The 20,921-nt window shown below is 31.4% G+C and overlaps 1 protein-coding gene across 1 annotated transcript in view; it reads left to right on the forward strand.

Annotated features, from left to right (window-relative positions):
* Positions 1-20,921, forward strand: part of SI (sucrase-isomaltase) — a 93,019-nt gene that overhangs the window by 14,148 nt on the left and 57,950 nt on the right. Inside the window, 12 exon segments of the mRNA NM_001082266.1 lie at positions 913-1,012; positions 1,909-2,021; positions 3,169-3,294; positions 3,942-4,073; positions 4,163-4,282; positions 6,033-6,146; positions 11,407-11,491; positions 12,308-12,425; positions 13,533-13,704; positions 17,095-17,211; positions 19,731-19,885; positions 20,723-20,807. Coding sequence (NP_001075735.1) covers positions 913-1,012; positions 1,909-2,021; positions 3,169-3,294; positions 3,942-4,073; positions 4,163-4,282; positions 6,033-6,146; positions 11,407-11,491; positions 12,308-12,425; positions 13,533-13,704; positions 17,095-17,211; positions 19,731-19,885; positions 20,723-20,807 — 1,437 coding nt within the window.

Raw genomic sequence — 20,921 nt, forward strand, 5'->3', positions numbered from 1 at the left:
ACTAAATCTTGAAATTCTTTATAATTTTTACAATATGTTATTGAGGGTTCATTTGAAGTTTCATCTTACAGGTACTTCTCCCAAACTCTCATATGTAGTATTTATTTTCTAATTACTTACATATACTTTAGTATGACAATAATCACATTGTATTGTTCATGCATTTATTTTCTCTCCTTCTAGAATATGAGAGTCTTGATGATAAAAACTATAACATCGAAAATTATTTTGGTTGATGTTTGTTATTTCTTTCGCCAAGTCATTGCTTTTTAATGTCCCCAACTCAGTTAGTTAGTGATTGAAAGAGGTTCCCTCGTGACAGAACTAACCTATTCTATAAACCTCTGCTTACAGCATCATTATATATATATAAAACACCATGTTATAAATCTCCTAGCTATTTTCCATACATTCTTTCCTTTAAAGCCCCCTATCCAATCAATTAGGAAATCTTTTTCCTGTTCTGTTGTCAGTATCTTTCTATTTTGTCTCTGCCCTTCCAATTCCTTATCAACTTTCACCAAATATACTGCAAGACTTCTATGAGAGTAGGCATTATCTTGTAATTGCCTGCAGTGGCTTCGGCACACATGGGGCATAATAGATAAAAGTATCATTAACTTATAATAAGCTTCTAATTAAAATATATTTATTCATAATACAATATAAAGTTAAGTTCTTTATTTAAATAAAGCATATATTATAGCTTATATGTTATAAAATCATTATTGTGTAAGTTAGATATGTTTTGTACTACAGTGTTTCAGACAGTACATACAATGAAGAAAATTAGTATAGACATATGGAGAATAAAATACAGAAACAAGTAAGTATGTAAAGACCACTTTAATGTATACAATCTTTGTTTTAAAAGCACTTCAGAGCTTAATTTTCACATGTTTTTCCTTTTAGAATAATAATAATTTATATGGCCATCAGACATTCTTCATGTGTATTGAAGACACTACTGGAAAGTCATTTGGTGTTTTTTTAATGAACAGCAATGCAATGGGTAAGAATAATGCATAATGGGTAAGGATAATATGTCTAATTAAGGTTTAACTTAACATGTTTAATCTGCACTCTATTCCAGTCAGAGACTCTGTATGTCAGAACCAACTCTGTTAACGATTTTAACAGTGCATATATTATAAGTAGGTTTTGAAGTTAGTGAGACAATAGGTTTTGCATATCACTGCTTCTCTTTTGAGGAGAGTATGCTATTCTAAGGGTCATAGATACTTCCTTTTCCCTTCAGAGCAATACCAAAATACATTCATACGGATGTGCATTCCATTTCTCATAAATTCCACTTATCAAGAGAAATTAGCGTGCTTCTACAAATTGACATGAGATAGGTCTTTATGGGACTATAAATAAAAATTATTTTTTAGGCTATCAAGATGAAAGTAATTTAGAATCTTTTAAAAATAGACTGTCTGTTGACCAATTAGATAAATTATAATAAAATAGCTAAGGTTACAGCAGGAGCAATATATTACATGGAGAGAAATTCAATTACCATTTCTTACAAATAAATTTAAATAAAAATATTGATTGTAGAAATTAATATGTGATATAATATTCAGAGAATGTGTAATTTATTAATTGAACTGCAATTTTGGAATTTTTTTGCTATGAGAAGACTAATTCTCACCTTTTGTTGTACAGTTTCTAAGGAAGCAGGGGAGCATTTGCCACTATTTATTAAAGGAATACATGTGATATCCCCTTACAAGTTTTGTCCATAATGAAATTATACTTTTCTCCTATCTTATTAATATGTTTAATATATTTTTCTTAATTACTTAGAGCTAAATAATATTATTAAGTAGTTTAAATAGATATTAATTTTTGGTATATAACATATTACTATTTACATAATCTGTTCTAATTTTTATTTTGTAGAAATTTTCATCCAGCCTACTCCAATAGTAACCTATAGAGTTATCGGTGGCATCCTAGACTTTTACATCTTTTTAGGAGATACACCAGAACAGGTGGTCCAACAGTATCAAGAGGTGTGTTCAGGCTTATTTTATAAAACTATTTTCTGCCATCATTTCATTTAGTGTCTACATATTTCAATAACTAGATATTCATGACCTATTGCTGAATATATTTAAAATCTTGCCTACTTTTAATATATGAGTAAATGACTTATCCTATGATTATCTTATACGAGATGCTATTGTATGTCTCTTTTCATTTCAAAATGGCTTCTAGGCATCCGTATTCCGAGTACAACTGCATTGAGATTCTACATATTAAGCATTTATACTTGATCTACTTTTATGTATTTACAAAAGGATCTAAGCAGGGTAAAGAATGTATAGGTCATCCATCCTTTTGATTAAAATCCTGTGAAACTTGTGTACAGTAGGTAACCAAGCTCTGATCTCAAGCTATGAACTCATAGATCTTAAAGTAACAATCTAAATAAACCTCACTTGTTAAATAACACTGCAGTTTATCTGAGTCTGAGATGAGATTACAGCGTGAGGAACACAATAGTTAAATTTTACATAAATATAAAAATCATGCAACTGTTCACATATATAATTCTTGGTGTTAAGAGAAATGATTTTATTGGTATAAGATTCAAATACCAAGTTTATTTTAAAATATATTTTTATTTTTAAAGGACTTTTTATTAATACATTATATTTCAGGATCATAGCAATTGCATGATAACTTCTATAACACAATTCTCATTAAGTGTCATATTAATGTGATATTAATGCAAAGAGAACAGATTCAATGTAGTTCATATATATAATTCTAATAGGATATTTCCCTCCTTTTTCACCTTTTTCTTCCTCCCTTCTATCATTCCTTCCTTCCTTGGAGCTAAAACTTAAAAAAAAAAAGAAAAACCAGAAACTTTAAAAAGAAATAAATGTTGGTGCCTATCAGTATTGCTGCAAATACAGTTTTGTCAAACTTTGTTTTATATTTTTGTCGAATCAATGGTTAAGAATGTTATAGTACTATAGAAGACCTCTCTCTCTCTCTGCCTCTCCTCTCTCTGTGTAACTGACTTTCAAATAAATAAATAAATCTTTAAAAAAAGAAAAGAAAAAAAGGAACATGAATATTAGTTACTCATGCTAAATGTATTTATATTTAAGTGTGAAGTTTTCTTACCAAATGTACATTTACTTTTAGCTCATTGGACGACCAGCAATGCCAGCATACTGGAGTCTTGGATTCCAACTGAGTCGCTGGAATTACAATTCTCTAGATGTAGTCAAAGAGGTGGTAAGAAGAAACAGGGAAGCTCTCATACCATTTGTAAGTAGAATGAAGGATTTCTGGGAATATATGTCTTAAGTCAACTATTGTCACATAAATGTAAATACAGAAATTTGTTAGGAATATTATGTATGTAAGATATATACTGTAAATTTGATATAGTTGAATTTATTGGAGCTTCATAACACATATGATTATGAAACAGATTTTTTTAGTGGTAAAGTATACTTTATTTCCATAGTTAATATCAGCACCTACCTGAAATTTATATAATATTCTGTAGGTTGATTAGGATTTATACTAGAACAGAATACTGTTAACTGTGAACAGAATCACATTCAGTTTTTAAATACACATTTTTATAGATATATATTTTAAAAATACTGTTTTGAAAAATTCAGAGGTTTTTGTTTTCGTTATGATAAATCCCATGAGAATAAAAAATATAATGAATATTTACTCATTATCACTGAAAAAATGTAAATACTCTTTTAATGTTTTTGTACTTAAGCATTAGAAAAAAATGACTCACAACCAGTATCATTGCTTCTTTCATGAAATAAAGGGGCATAAATTGTTTTATCTTTAATCATTATATTTATAATATGAGTTCATGGGACTTAAAAATTCAAGCTGTTAGTTCTTTCAGCACTATTTATTGAAACATTCTCTGATATAATTTTCAGGATACACAAGTCAGTGATATTGACTATATGGAAGACAAGAAAGACTTCACTTATGATAGAGTGGCATATAATGGGCTCCCTGACTTTGTTCAAGATTTGCATGACCATGGACAGAAATATGTTATTATCTTGGTAATGAATGACTTTAAATTAATAAGATATAGCATTCATACATTTATAACTTAGAATATTTTTCTAAAGCTTCTTCTTTATATCATTAGGACCCTGCAATTTCTATAAATAGGCGTGCCAGTGGAGAAGCATATGAATCCTATGACAGAGGAAATGCACAAAATGTGTGGATAAATGAGTCAGATGGAACTACACCAATAGTTGGAGAGGTAAATTATGATACTCATTAAAGTTATGTGAATTAGATTTTCTATTCTGCAATAACAAAGTTTTTATAAATTATGCATGTGCATATAGGTGTTTGTATATTTCTATGTACTTTCAACTGTCAATTTCATATTCTAATTGTGAAGACAGGAATTCTAATTTTAGAGAGGACTCACTAAAATAGTTCTTAAATAAATCACAAAAAGAATTAATATATGATAACACATAATTTTCAAAATTATAAATAACACTGATATAAACAAAATATATATAACTTACATCATTGCAACAATTCTGAAAAGTCTATGCTGAAATAATATGATCAAAAAAGACTTGGATATTCATATACACAAATTTTATGTTTTATATTACATCTTTACAATAAAATAATGAGATTGTAATGACTAAAATTTTTACTTTGCAGGTGAACAACCTGAATTGTATATTTTCTAAGATCACAGAGCTAATAAGGATCAGAGTGAGAAAAGTTCCTAGCTATTGAATGCACATTTAGCCAGAATAAACATTCTTTGGGGGACAACTTTGTAGGACATATCAAAACCACAGTAATATCTAGGCACATTTAGTTGGCAGTTACACTTCTGTGATTAAGTTGAAAATAATTGTACAAGAAGGAAAAAGTAACACTTTACAAAAACATATTTATTATAGCATTATTTACAGCAATGAAGAATATCTTAACAATTTCTCATTAGATTCATAAAGCTAAATTTCTTAGTGAAAGAATAATATTATGAGCTCCATTAGTGTCACATGTTCTCTTACCTATAGAACCCATCAATTTATCTATTTCTATCCATCTATCAATGTATCTTCTCTCTATATATCACAGAATATAATTTTAAGGCCTATTCTGTTTGATATATACAGATTAGAATGCCAATATGGATTACTTGGATATAAAATAATATAATTTATTGTAATTTATTTGAAGTTGAAGTTCTTTTTTATTAATTTTATTGTAATTTAATTAAAATATTATAAAATAATTTGAAGAAGCATAAAGAGGCATCAGAGAATATACAGTGTTTATAGCATGGACTCAAGCATAAGATTGCCCTGGTTCACATCACTACCGTTGCAGTTGTTAGCGGTGTGATGTTGAACAACTTATTTACCTTCCCTGTGTATTAATTCTATCGTCTGTACAATGGAGTTCATTTTAATACGTACCTCATTTGTATATTTGTGATAGAAATAACACCCACCTTCCATAGTTACAAAGATTAAATGAGAGTAATTATAAAAGCACTTGGATCAATGCCCAGTATATATTGTGCCATTATTTGTTAATTAAAATTAGAAAATGTTTTTTCTTGACCTTCTTGGAAACAAATTTCTTTTTATATAAAATAATGTGATTTTTTTAATCAGACCAAGACTATTTGGGGTTTCTATCAATTTGTTTTTTGTTTGTTTGTTAACCTAACCTACATGGATACTCAGAAATAAATTTAGTTGATGTCAAAATACTGGCCTTATCTCATGTTCTTATATTTCTCCACTCCTTAATACTTTATAATCTTTCTTTACTTATACTCTTCTTTCTCAAATGCATCTTAAAGTACGACTGAGGGTATTGTGCATATGGATGGTGCCTGAGTCACATCGACCTTAAAGAAGTGCAATTTTGTAACTTTAATATTTTACTATTCTTAAAGAAAGTAGTTTGAAATTCCAGTTATTTATTTTTACTTTTATTTATATGTATATGTGAATGATTTATTCTAGGTCTGGCCAGGAGATACAGTATATCCTGATTTCACCAGTCCAAACTGCATAGAATGGTGGGCAAATGAATGCAATATTTTCCATCAAGAAGTGAATTATGATGGACTTTGGATTGTAAGTAGTTATTTTAAACCAGTGATTTTGGTCAACACCCATAAAAATTATATCACATATTTTTCTAGGATGTATGGATATCACACTATCATGTTTTGAGGTTAGAAAAAAAAGCAAAACTAAAACTGCAAATTGAAAATTTCTTCTCTAATAATACATAGTGCAAAACAAATTACTTTCTTTAACTAAGGTATTACACCTTTGTGACTAAATGTTATCTGTAAGTCAGTTAATGAGATTTGGAGAAATTTGTATCAGTACAACTCCAAAAATTAAGGTATACAATAGTCAAATGATATGAGTCTGAATAATCCCCTACATTTTCAAATTTTCTTTTTAATTAACTATGTATAAAATCAAAATTGCCAATAGGTTTAGTGTTTTCTTGCAAAACAACAGAAACAAACAAAACTCCAGGTTTTTTGTAACATGAAACAAAAATGCTAGTATTTATTAGGGCCTTGGAATGATGTTTTGTATTTGTATTGATTGATAGCATGCCGCTAAACTCATGATATAAAATAATACTGGAAGGCATTCAAGATTTCGTGTCTTTTTTATGGGACTTATTGCCACATTTAGGGGATGAAGCTATCTGATGATCCAAGAATTCCATATTATAGAAAAAAATGTCAGAGAAGTCTGAACACAGAGAGGACAACGGAAATTCTTTTTTTCAAAAATTTTACAACTGTACAGAATTTTGGAAGGAAGCATAATAAACATCGTATTGCTGCCTGTATTTCCTCCGGTTGTTTAGATTCATAGGATCCATTGTACTTTCCTGTAACAGTGTGAGGCATATCAATATTGAAAAATAATATTTTATTGCGGTGTCATGGAAGTCATAACTGGTTAGCAACATTTTAAAGATTTCTGTAAATATAGAAATGGAGTGAAGATGGTGAGGTTTTAGTTATTGGTGTAAAATCAGTGAGATCCCATAGGTAATATATAGTTACTGATAAGAAAAAAAAAACAATTCACACTCTAAACTTGAAATTTATTTTTCATTCAAGCTCTTATTTAATTTATATATTTTTAGCCTTTTTAAAAATCCCTATAGGAAACAATTTCATCTTTTAGACAAGAATAATTGTAAAGGACACTTTATGCATTATGATTGTTCTGTAGGAGAGAATTCCTTCATCCATTGAAGACTGAAATACCTTTTCATCTTCAAAGACAGAAAGGATGGGAGAGAAAAGAGCAGCTGAGAAAGGCAGAATTTTTTAACAATACTAACACAGAGCATTTTGACAATCCTTTAAAGCACCACAGGAAAATCTGTATGTTTTCAAAGCTCACTCAACATTAGAAAATGTATATTCAATATTAGCGTTGGATATTCTGTTTGTTATCCTTGAATAATTACTAAATCCTACTTCTTAGTGGTTTCTCTAAATTTTCACTTTCTTTATTTTTCCTGATAGAATGATTACTCAGTGAACAGAAATTTTGTCCTTTAACTCTTGAGGTTTTATTCAAAAGTCACTTATGTTATTAGAATTTGAAGGCATTTTTGGTAATCATGTTGTTGCCATGGTTTCATACTTAAAATAATCTAGTAAGCAGAATTCTCCAAAGAAATATAAAAATTTAATATATCATTTTTAGAAACTTAGAATTCATTGTGAAAATGTATCCAAATAAATTTATATATACAAATAACTGGACACTAATAAGGGTATACTTTCTCCATATTTTATATGATTCCTAGTAACATTAAATTCCTTTACAAATTCTTTTAACGTTGGTACTGTGTTTATATAGGTTTCGTTTAAGTGGGAAAGTATGAAATGCCACCAGATTACTAAACATATTTTTCAATGGATTTTAAGAATAGTGATCTTGAGAAACATCACTACAAATGGTGTCAACAATTCCTAGATGTAGTTATTAGGAGAACAAGATGATCTGAATAAAATTTTATTTTTGCATTTAAGCATTTCTTTTTTTAAAAATTTATTTTTTAAGGAATTGGAGGGTGAACCAATGGCAAAAGGAAGACCTTTCTCTCTGTGTCTCACTGTCCACTCTGCCTGTCAAAAAATAAAAAAAAATATTTCATAAGTACAACTTTAGGAATATTGTTATTCTTCCCACTATATCAGCCCTCCCACCCACATTCCTACCTTTCCTCCTCCTCCTTCTCCCCTTGCCAGTCTCATGCTTCATTAAGATTCATTTTCAATTAACACAGAAGACCAACTCTATACTAAAGATTTCAACAATTTGCACACATACACACACAAACACAGAGTTTGAGAACTGGCTTTACAGTTAACTCTCCATACAAATCATTGAGGACAGAGGTCCTGCATGGGGAGTTAGTACACAGTGACTCTTGTTTACTTAACAAGTAACACTCTTATGTATGATGTCAGTGACCACCTGAGGCTCTTGATATGAGGTGCCTATGCTTGGAAGCCTTTTGAATCCACAAACTCCATCAGTATTTGGACAAGGCCATAAACAAAGTGGAAGTTCTCTCCTCCCTTTAGAGAAAGGTACATCCATTTTTTATGGCTACTTTTTTCTACTGGGGTCTCACTCACAGAGATCCTTCATGTAGGGTATTTTATGCCACAATGTCTTGGCTTGCCATGCCTGAAATGCTCTCATCGGCTTTTCAGCCAGACCAGGAGGCCTTTAAGGCTGATTCTGAGGTCAGAGTGTTACTTAAAGTGATTGTCATTCAATGAGTCTGCTATGTGGACTGCTTCCCATATGGATATTCTCTTCTTTTTAATTATGTCTATTATTATTATCAGGCACTTAATTCTATTTATATGATCTCTTTAACACTTAATCCTATATATATATATATATGTTCCTTTAACACTTAATTTGAACACTTTAACAATTAAGATGGTGTTTTTATCACAAAGTTTTATGGGATTTGGAGTCCCATGATAAGTTTTTAAACTGTACCCTTAGAAATATGTCCTTAGGGATGTATACAGAGCTATACAGCTTTACAGTTACAAATTTACTCCTCCTTCTCTTATTCTCACTCTTATTTTTTACTGAAATATATTTTTAATTGACTTTATACACATATGATTAGCTCTATGCTAAGTAAAGAATTCAACACACAGTATGAAGAAAAAAAACGACAAAAAAAACAAAGAAAATGAAACTTTTCCTTCTCAGTCAAGACAAAGGAAGTTCAAATTATCCCTTCTCAAAGTCAATTTCACTTCTACAGATTCCATTTTAGGTTCTCTATTAGTTCTCACAGATTGGGGAGAACAAATGGTATCTGTCCAATATGGGACTGGCCTATCTCACTCTTTTTACTGCTGTGTAGTATTCCATAGTGTACATATCCCATAATTTCTTTATGTAGTCTTCAGTTGATGGGCATTTATGTTGATTCCATGTCTTAGTTATTGTGTATTGAACTGCAATAAACATGGAGGTGTTTTGTTTACTCATTTCCTATCCCTTGGGTAAATTCCCAGGAGTGGGATGGCTGGGTCATATGGTATGTCTTTATTCAGATTTTTGATGTATCTTCATACTGTCTTCCATAGTGGCTTTACTGAACAAGATTTGAATAACTCTAGGTACACTGTACTATCAAAGCACTGAAGCATAGAATGTTTTTAATCTATTGGTTGTAATACTGAAAATGCTAATTGAATTCACTTTTACATAATATTAAATAATTATAATGTCATTTAAATTGTTTGGATAAGTTAAAGAAAGGTACTGTGGAATTTTCTAGAGACCAAATTTAGTCAAATTTATATATTTTAGACACATTAATGAAAGGTAATAATATATAAAAGCTACATCTGAAATAAAATGTACCAAAAATAAATAAAAGTGTTTTTCTGTTAGTAGGTTAATAATTTATCTTCATGATTGTTGAATAAGACTTATTTTGTGAGCTGGTAAATGATCATGTTCTGACAATCATGTTAACAGGGTTCTATGAAAAGTATTGCTATTTGTTTTTTTTTTTTTCAAAGATTTACTTTATTTAGAAACGCAGAGTTACAGAAAGAGGGAGAGCAAGTGAGAAACAGAGAGAGAGAGATCATCCATCCTCTGGATCACTTCCTAGGTGGCCCCAATGATCAGGGCTGAGCAGGAACCAAGAGGTTCATCTAGGTCAAACCCACCGGTAGCAGGAACCTAAACACTTGTCCACTCTTAACTCTTTACTACAAAACAAATCAATTTTTCACTAAGTGATTACTGGAAGATCTTCAAACTTTTATGGCAAGTTTGCATAAATATAACAAAAACAGGAATAGAAATTATTTCATTTATTGACTGTGTAACTGTTATGTCCCTTTATTAACTTTAGTGACTGTTAGTGAGGCATCACCATTACCTCCCAGAGTTTGTGTTAGTGGAAGTTGGAGTCAGAAATTGAACCCAGTCACTCCTATTTACGATGTATGTGTCTTAACCAATAAAGCAAACACCTTCCCTTCATTTTAATTCTCTGATTATGGGAAAGTGCATAAGGCAAATATGTTGTTAAGTACGTGCTTAGCATATCAAAGAAAGTAGATAAATGCTATCAGGAACTGTATATGTTTAATGAATAAATATTATATGTTTGATATTAGACTCACAATGAGAAGACTGACAAAAATTCAGAACAGAGCAGATTAAGGGATCCATGTTTTGGCATGGTGGGTGAAGCCACAGCCTAGCCCACAGCTGGCATCCTATATGGGCATCAGTTAATGTCATGGCTGCTCCCCTTCCTATCCAGCTAACTCTTGATGGCCTGGGGAAAGCAGTGGAGGATGGTACAGTTTTTGGGCCTTTGCCACCCATGTGGGAAACCTGGAGGAAATTCCTGAATCTTGGCTATAGCTTGCCCCAGCACTGGAAATTGTGGCCATTTGGGGGAGTGAACCAGCGGATGGAAGATCTTTTTCTCTGTGTATCTCTGCTTCTCTCTCTTTTTGCCTTTTAAATAAATGGGTAAATCTTAAAAAATAAAAGAAAATAGTGGTTTAATAGTTACAGTGAACATGTTTTATATATAAATGAATAAGTAAGAATAAGTAGATGAATGTATTATGCTTCTTTAAAGTCTCTGAATTCTAGGATATCTGTTTTATAAAAGGTATATTCTTTTTATTTTTAGATTGGTAGCTTGTATTTGTCTTTGAATGAAAGAACATCATGGTTGCCTTAAATAAAAACGTTTTTAATTGATTAGAGAGTTCCTGTTTACATGATTTATAATTATTTAAAATTTTCTATTCTTCATTTTAAATCCCCTCAGGACATGAATGAAGTGTCCAGCTTTGTTCAAGGCTCAAATAAGGGCTGTAATGACAACACATTGAATTATCCACCTTACATTCCTGGTAAATAAATTTCATTTGCATATCAAATTATCATTAACTGAGGATAACTTTCTTAGCTGGTAAATTACATCATATATTTGTTTTTTAAAATTTTTTTAAATTTATTTTACCTGAGAGGTAGAGTTACAGACAGAGAGAGGGAGAGACAGAAAGATCGTCCATCTGCTGGTTCACACCCCAAATGGCCGCAAAGGCCAAAGCTGGGTCGATCCAAACCCAGGAGCAGGAGCTTCTTCCCGGCTCCCAAGCGGGTGCAGGAGCCCAAGGACTTCGGCCATCTTTTCCCGCTTTCCCAGTCCATACCAGAGAGCTGAATCCAAAGAGGAGCATCAGGAATAGAACTGGTGCATATTTGGGATGCCGGTGCTGCAGGTGAAAGCTTAGCCCACTGAGCCACAGTGCCAGCCCCCATCATATATTTCTAAGTCACAATCTATGGTATAATTTTGAAATCCTGAAACCAATGTTTCTATTCCAGTAAACCAAAACTTTTTCTCCATTGGATTTTGCTTAAATATGGTTCTATTACAATGGCTTAAAATTAGTTTATAAATTTATGATGTAATATAGATATGTTTTTTGTATACTTGATAGAATTATTTTTCTAGAAATTCAGTAAGAAGCAGAGTATTTTCTGAGTTAATATGCATCTGGTAGTTATTCCACGTTCAACAGGAATGGATGGTGGAACTTAATTAGAACTTAATGAAAGTGCCATCTCTCAATGTGTTTTAGCTACATAGCACATCATACATAGAGATAAAAGACTAACATGGTAAGATAATATTTATGTTATGTTTTTATATTTTCTGTAAGATATTGTTGATAAGCTCATGTATTCCAAAACACTTTGCATGGATTCTGTGCAGTACTGGGGAAAACAGTATGATGTTCACAGCCTATATGGATATAGCATGGCTATAGCCACTGAAAGGTAAGTTAACTTTCATTCAAAAACTTATCTTTATTGTTTAGAAATGTTTTTGTTAATTTATCGATGTGCTAAGAGAGTAGCAAGAATAAGAAAGAAAATAAAGTTAATACAAATATTTTGATGCTAAAATCTTAGGGCTTTGAAGATATCCGTTTCTTTATCAATATACATGAATTTGGAACTCAATTATCAGGAACTTCATGGTATATGTACTTAACCAGGAATCTTTCTTAATTTGCACATTTAAATATCCTTCAAAATTTTGATTATGCTTGCCATCTCAGGATATAATTATTTCCTAAGGATGAAATTTATAATAAGTTTATGGAAAACTGTATCCCTAGAACATACTCTTAACTCTTTTCCAAAAAAAAGTTTCCATTAAAGCATAGCATTTTAACGAGTATTCATCCAAGGAAATTTCTAATGCATTGTGAAAATACTTGCATGTAAAGAAACATGAGGTATCATTCTTGGATGCTTCTTTAAAGTTCATTAAGTTTCTAATAAAAAAGAAATGAAATTATCTTCAAGATGCAGTGACTTTAAACAGCCCTTGTCTCAAAAGTTTTTTTTTTTTTTTGGTGCAAATCATTGAAAACTTTACTTAGTATAGAGTTAGTCTTCTTGTGTAAAATTAATCTGAATGGATCTTAGCAGAGAATGGGACTGAGAATGGGAGAGGCAAGAAGAGGAGGGATTGGAAAGTGGGTGGGAGGGTGGGTATGGTGAGAATAATCACTACATTCCTAAAGTTGTATTTAGGAAATGTATGGAGTTTGTATTCCTTAAATAATAGGTTTCTTTGGGGAAAAATACAATAAGAGAACAAACATTTATTGATTACTTATTTTCTAGCATTGTGTAAATATCCTATAATGCAATTGTTGATGAAATACAGGTCTTAATATCAATATGAAGGTTAAATAAAAAATGTTGATGGCTAAATACAAACATGACAAAATATCTAAAAATATCTTGGATTTGCTTTGAAATTATAAACCTAGATTGAAAATGAATATTTACAACTTATATATAGCAATTTTATTTTCAAAAGAAATATTTTTTCTTAATTTGATGTTTTTTCTAATGTGACTTCATTTTTAGAGCTGTAGAAAGAGTTTTCCCTAACAAGAGAAGCTTCATCCTTACTCGGTCAACTTTTGCTGGAAGTGGAAGACATGCTGCACATTGGCTAGGAGATAACACGGCTACTTGGGAACAAATGGAGTGGTCTATCACTGGGATGCTAGAGTTCGGTTTGTTTGGAATGCCTTTGGTAAGTCTGTTTCATACGGCACGTATAGGGCAACAAATTAAGTTAATTGTTTTATAATATTAATTTTTTTTGTGAAAAGATTAAAAGGTATATCAAAAAATCTGTGTTCTTTAAAAATTTATGGGAAAATGAGAATATGGATGATTCTTTAATATTCAAAACCTTAGTGTGAGACAGTGGAATTAACAAATTTACTTATTTAAGTAAATTCAAGAAACAAACATAAATATAAACAAAGCACTGAAAAAGCTTTTATGATAAAACAAAGTACCAGATAAGATGATATGGATAAATCCAAATATATTTGTTATAAAACTAAATGTCAAATGTCTGTTTATTTAAAAAACTAGAAAATACTACCTTATCAGATTAGAATTAGAAAGGTAATAAAGATATTTCCTATACCTAGAAGACAAAAAGATGAGAACAGAGACATATTGAAAGTGAGGAAAATAGAAAATTCTAAATATATGAATTCTGGAAAGTCTCGGATTATATAAAATAAAAAATTATACGATTGATGCCCAAGACTTAAGATACCAAGCACATAACAAAAAATGTAAAATATTTAGGAAATTATACTGATTCATGTATTCTTTCTTTCATAGCTTGCACAAGTAAGATCAACACCAAAAGCTAACCAACCAAACAGAACAGTTGACAGACACAGACACAGGGAACACATGGACAAACACATACAATTGTGCATCAGGAAATTAAAAAAAGTATCAAATTATCCTTGTGTCAAAAACTAAACTGAATATTAATGGAAAAAGAAAATGAGTCTATAACTAAATGTTAACAATGTTACTTCTTATTACCACCAGTGAAAATGAGCTAAATTAATATTTAGAAAAAATGAAAGCTTAAATTAGAAGCAGAGACTTGTTATTAATGAGTGAAATGCATGAATTTGAATGGAAAGAGATAAAAGAATAAACCTTATGAAAGATTCAGGTAATGAAAGTAGGATAATAAATTAATGAACAAAAGCAAGTCTCTGGAGAAAATATTTAAAAAGATATACAGAGATGATTTTGAAAATTTAACAAAAAATATCAATTTATAGGATACTTTATCAAAAAGAAAATAGATATTCAATATTATAATGCATTTTAATATAAAATATTTATTATAACCAATCAATAAATAGTAATGAATAAATATTAAAACTACAGATAAGGCTTTTGATAAAATTCCAAATAACAACTAAACAAATTAAAAATATACCATGTTCCTAGATATAAAGGAAAAACAGATTATAAGTGCATATTCTCCCCATACTGCTACCCTAATTCAGGGGAATTAGATTTTAAGCCATACAAAGGACTTTGGAAACAAAGCAGATTATTCTAGATTTCAGGTAGAAGACAATGCATTTTTTTAAAAAGTACAAAAAAATAAAGATTTGACATACTAGATAAAGTTACAGTAATCAACAAAATGGTACTGGATGTTTGATATGTGAATAGAATGGTAAGGTAAAATAAGACAGGCCCATGCTTATGTGGGAATTTGTTAAAGCACCAACACTATAGTTAAGTGAGGAAATGTATCAGCTATTCATATAGGCAATTGAGTACCCATTTAAAGTGAAAAATAAAATGTGTCCGTTTTTCATACCATATACACAGAAATTGACTCTTGGTATCATGTGTGAAATTTGTTTTGAAATTGAATTTTGACCATTTTAGAAGATAGTGAAGTTATGATGTTAGGTTACAGGTATAATTAAGAAGAACACAAAGGGCACAAATCATACAGGAAACATAAACTTGACCTAAAGAAAATTAAAACTTTTGTGCATCAAAAAGTATTTTACAAAGCTAAAAAATAAAAAGCATCATATATAGGGAAGTATTTTCCAGGTATATTGCCAATAAATTATTGATGCTCAAGAAAAAGTGCCTTCTGCAAATCTATATAAAACAAGAAAAATTATAAAATTAGTAAGGATGCATAGCAGGTGGTTTTATAGATGCAACAAAAGTATGAAAATATTCCCAATTACTCTAATAATGAGAAATTCAAATATACTTTGGTGATATAATTAAATTAAAATTGTGTTGTCTCAAAAATAAAAATACGCATTTTGTATAAACAAGTGATAAAAATTAAATGTCAAAAGACATAGTGGTTGGCATTGTGGCACAACAGATTAAGCCACTACCTGTGACATTAGCATTCCATTTGGGTGCCATTTCTAGTCTTGGCTGCACCACTTCCTATCCAGCTCCCTGCTAATGTGCCTTGGAAAGCAATAAAGGATGGCCCACAAGCTTGGGTACCTGTACTCATGAGGGAGACCTGGAAGACACTCCTTTCTCCTAACTTCAGCACACCACAGTCCTGGACATTGTGGCCATTTGGAGTGTGAGCTGATGAAGGATCTCATTCTCTTGCTGAATCTTCTCTCTTTCTCTCTCTCTCTCTCTCTCCCTCTCTTTCTCTCTCTCTGTTTCTATGACTTTGCCTTTCAAACATATACAAATTTTTTAAAAAATTTTTTAAATAAAGCCATAAACTATTTGGAAAGCTAATGAATAGTAGGAACTTTCATGTTTTACCATAGTGCTTATAAATGGTAACAGTTATCTCATAAAAAGTATATTTCTGATTAATTAGAAATATGGTCCTATGTATATATATATATCATAGAACTTGTAAGGATTTTTTTTTACATCTTATATATTAACTTCAAAGAAGTATTGTAAAGTCATATAACCCTATACAATACAGCACCAAAATAATATTTATAAGATTAATAACATTGCCTATTAAGAAAAAAACATTGCAATTCATAAAATATACCATTTACATAAAGTTAATTAATATGTAACATGATCCTATATATTGTTTATAAATGCATATGTTTTCATGTAGAAAAATAAAGAAAACTCTCTAAAAGTTAAATACTAAATTTATGATAGTATTTCCTAGAGAGTCCTTTGGGATAGAGTGGGAATATCAGAATGTTATTTGAAATAATTTCTTAAAATCAATACAAATACATACTTTTTAACTATTTTATATCTTCAAAAATATAAATGATAAAAACCAATAAGGATGCTTTGTTTTAAGAACCAACATATTTTAATACCATAATTTGATCTTTGTACAGTGAATTAATGATTAGGTCACAAGAGAAAATAAATTATATACGTGAGGCTAAGAAAATTTATACAAAGACACTGAAGAAAAAAGTATGTGTTATAATGTAATCAGAGCAAGGCTGATGCAAAGATAAAAAAGAAAACTGGTTTATGAAAGAGTATATAAAGACAATAAAGGAGATTTTAAATAATACAAATTAGCTGAGGCATAAAATGTGACATTTTACACAAATATGATAACGCTAACAGTATGAATAATGGATATATTGTTATTTAGGTTGGTGCAGATATCTGTGGATTTCAGGCTGAAACCACAGAAGAGCTTTGCAGAAGGTGGATGCAACTTGGGGCCTTTTATCCGTTTTCCAGAAATCATAATGCTGATGGATTTGAGGTAAGTATGTCTTGCTATACTTCTCCACATTTTAAAATACAGCAAGTCACATTTTTAAGAATACATTAAATTATATATTGATATATTTTGAAACCTGATATCATAATTCATAAATAGTTGTAAGTCATCTTCTGAAGGCCATGGCCACTTTGTATGTTCTTTTTGTACTAATATCACATTAACTTGAGAATTAATGAGAACTGTATTATGGTAATTATGCATTTGTTGTGACCCTGAGAACCTAATATACTGATAATCTCCTTTAATTCTTTATAAATGGTCGAATAAGGAACACATAGTACGAAATGCGCGCAATATTTTATTTAAGTCTAACCATATACAACTGTAATAAATCAGCACTATTTTGTTTAATAACATTTTTATTTAATAAGAGCCAAATCTTTTTGAGTATGGATATGACAGATATAACTATGTAGGTTCAAGGCAATTTTTCTCCCATAAAAATATAATACACTATCAAGAATTTCCAGTTTCAATTTTTCTAAAGGGAAACAACAAGTTAGAGACAATTCCAAAGCTATTTGAGTCCAGAGTATTTCAATAATAAATAAATCTGGGATAAAGCTGTTGGGAAAAGCAAAGCTAACACTAACAAAACATTGGTCTTAACAGGTGAGGTAAAAAGTACAAAGAATAGAGAGTTCTCCTTCCAACCTGGAGATTCAGTATATTATGGCTTCTCATAGTGAATTTTAAAAAAAGGTATTGGTGTAGTTTAGTTAACTCATTAAGTCAACTAACACATTTTGGTTAGTAACTTTTTTAATGTTCAAACATTAGTTGCATACAGGGCATTATCTGAGATGAGTGACAGTTGCTCAGCTCAGCTTCAAAGAGGTATCACAGCAGAAATAAAGTCCCAAAATGGATATTAGTGACTGCATGATCCACCCTAAAGATATGTTCAAGGAATATGTGTCCGCAGAGGATCACCATATTAATTACTTTATACTGTATTCATTTCTATTCTCCATATAAAGCAGATGACAAGATGGTATGAGACATACTAGAGATTTCAAGTTGAAATTCCTATGGAGGGTAAAGGGGAGGGAGCAGGAGAAAGTGGAGAGAACCTTTAGAACAGAGTTCATGCCTGAAATTGTCAAAGAGAAAAGGGGGCCGGCACTGCAGCTCACTAGGCTAATCCTCCGCCTGCAGCACAAGCACACCTGGGTTGTAATCCCGGTCGGGGCGCCAGATTCTGTCCCGGTTGTTCCTCTTCCAGTCCAACTCTCTGCTGTGGTCCGCGAGGGCAGTGAAGGATGGCCCAAGTGCTTGGGCCCTGCACCCCCATGGGAGACCAGGAGAAGCACCTAGCTCCTGGCTTCAGATCCGCACAGAGCGCTGGCCGCAGTGTGCTGGCCATTGCGGGGTGACCCGATGGAAAAGGAAGACCTTTCTCCCTGTCTTTCTCTCTCTCACTGTGCACTCTGCCTGTCAAAAAAAAAAAAAAAAAAAAAAAAAAGACAAAACGGAAAAGGTGATTTGATAAGGAGTGTCATATACTTCAGCCCAGTTCCAACAATGTTTTATTCGGGTCAATAGGAAAAATTGACCCATAGAATAATCCTGTATTTCCCAGAAAAGGCCTACATAGTATTACCGTCATGCTTGTTCAATGGCCAGCTGCAGCCAAAGGAAAACATGACTTCAAAGTAACATAATACATTCTGGATCTATGAAGGTAGTAATTTTCTTACCTATGGCAGCAAATCTAAACTTGTGAGGGAGTAAGTTGATACAGCATGGACCCAGCACACATATTGGGCTTCATGTTGGAAGTCTGCAGGCAGGCCCAGCAACTTTGTTCCTTGTGTTCCTGAGTCAGAAAACTGACTATGATTATTATTTTAATGCTGATGGCAAGGCATCAGACAGCGTGTCCTCAGGAAAGCACATTTCAAGCCTTTGCTTGAATGTGTCATGGGTCCTAACATCTCGTCGGCCAGAGAATGTCACTTCGCTGATTATAAACTCAGACGGCCAGTAGGTACCCTCCACCTTTAGTAGCAAATTCTGCAGTTACCAAGAGAAGATAGGTGCAAGGGAGCATGAAGAAACTTAGAGCCAAGAATTCATCCTACCACCATTAACCACTAAAAACCTATTCATGTTTTCATTACTTCTGTGTATTTAAATGAGAAATTTCCACATTAAAGTGAAGCTCAATAAAAGATACAAAAAGTTTTCATGAGTTCATGGAAAATGTATATTGTGAAGAAACTTTTCATGGATTTAAAACATTTTTAAACCAAAATCAATTTAGTTTTTAATTCAATTATATGATGTGCTTTTTGAAGTACCCTCACGTAACCAAATGAAAACACAAACACTGAAATATTTAGACATTTTGATGATAAACAGGGCTAATGTTAGTATTTTACAAACAAGTTCAAAGTTAGGCAATTTGATTTTTAAAAGTAGGTAAAGATATTTCTATTTTTATTTCCATTCATGTATCCATTTTTTTTATTTTAATCTATGTTTTTATTCCACAGCATCAGGATCCCGCATTTTTTGGACAAGACTCACTTTTGGTTAAGTCATCTCGGCACTACTTAAATATCCGCTATACCTTATTGCCTTTCCTCTATACTCTATTTTACAAAGCCCATGCGTTTGGAGAAACAGTAGCAAGGCCAGTTCTTCATGAGTAAGTACTAAGGATAAGAATCATATCTTCTAAAATGTATTCAAACGTATGTATATATAGAAGAGAAATAAGACATCAAATTATTTTCTGCTGCTTGCTTTTAAATTTGTATAAACAATTTGATGAATTATGTAATGACAGTACTCAATATAATTAATTTTGTGTTGATTGTACAGGATAAAGCTAGGCATGTGTGAACTAGGTAGTACTTACAAAGAAAAAAGATAGATAATGTTTTTTAGAAAAATTAAATCAATAAGAAAGATTAAACATATACTTGCTAAAGCACACATTTACATTGTGAAACTCATCCAAAATATTCATCAAGAGTGTAGAACAGTAGAGAACAAAAGTAAACTCTCGTTATCCTAGTACGTTGCATCAAAGTAGGGCCTTTCCTCAAGAAATGACTTTAAGACCCGTTGAAATACAGGATAAAATTGGAGCTTATAATGAAAAATTCACAAAGAAAAAAGAATATGAGATATGTCTGATACTTTATGAACCTATAAGAGAAAAATAAACACAAGAGTTGTTCATTACAGATTAAATGTAATCATGTCTTCTGTGATAGATTTTACTGAACACCAGATGAACATGTTTCCTGCCTCTCTTCCTTCCTTCTTTTCTTCTTCCTTTCTCCCTGCTTCCTGCCTCTCTTCCTTCTTCACTGTGAGGTGAACCATAAAGGAAGTACAAACTGTCTACTCAAAATGACATATCAACAAGTAAAACCACCGCTAACAGCAGTTATGAGAAAAACAGAAATGTTAATCGAACAGAGAATTTTGCTAAAAAGTTGTATTGTTGTCTCTTAAATACCTGTATTATTACTAGGTTTTATGAGGACACAAACAGCTGGGTTGAGGACAGAGAGTTTTTATGGGGCCCCGCTTTACTCATTACTCCTGTTTTGACACAGGTAGGTTTTGAAAGTTTAAAAAACACATTGCTTAAGGGAAGTTTATATAACCCAATTCATACCACATTACAAAATATATGAGTAACAAATGCTACTAAATGGGCTACTTCAAGC

Source organism: Oryctolagus cuniculus, chromosome 4, assembly GCF_051225735.1.
Source record: "Oryctolagus cuniculus isolate XC-2025 breed Fujian yellow rabbit chromosome 4, ASM5122573v1, whole genome shotgun sequence".
Classification (NCBI taxonomy): Eukaryota; Metazoa; Chordata; class Mammalia; order Lagomorpha; family Leporidae; genus Oryctolagus; species Oryctolagus cuniculus.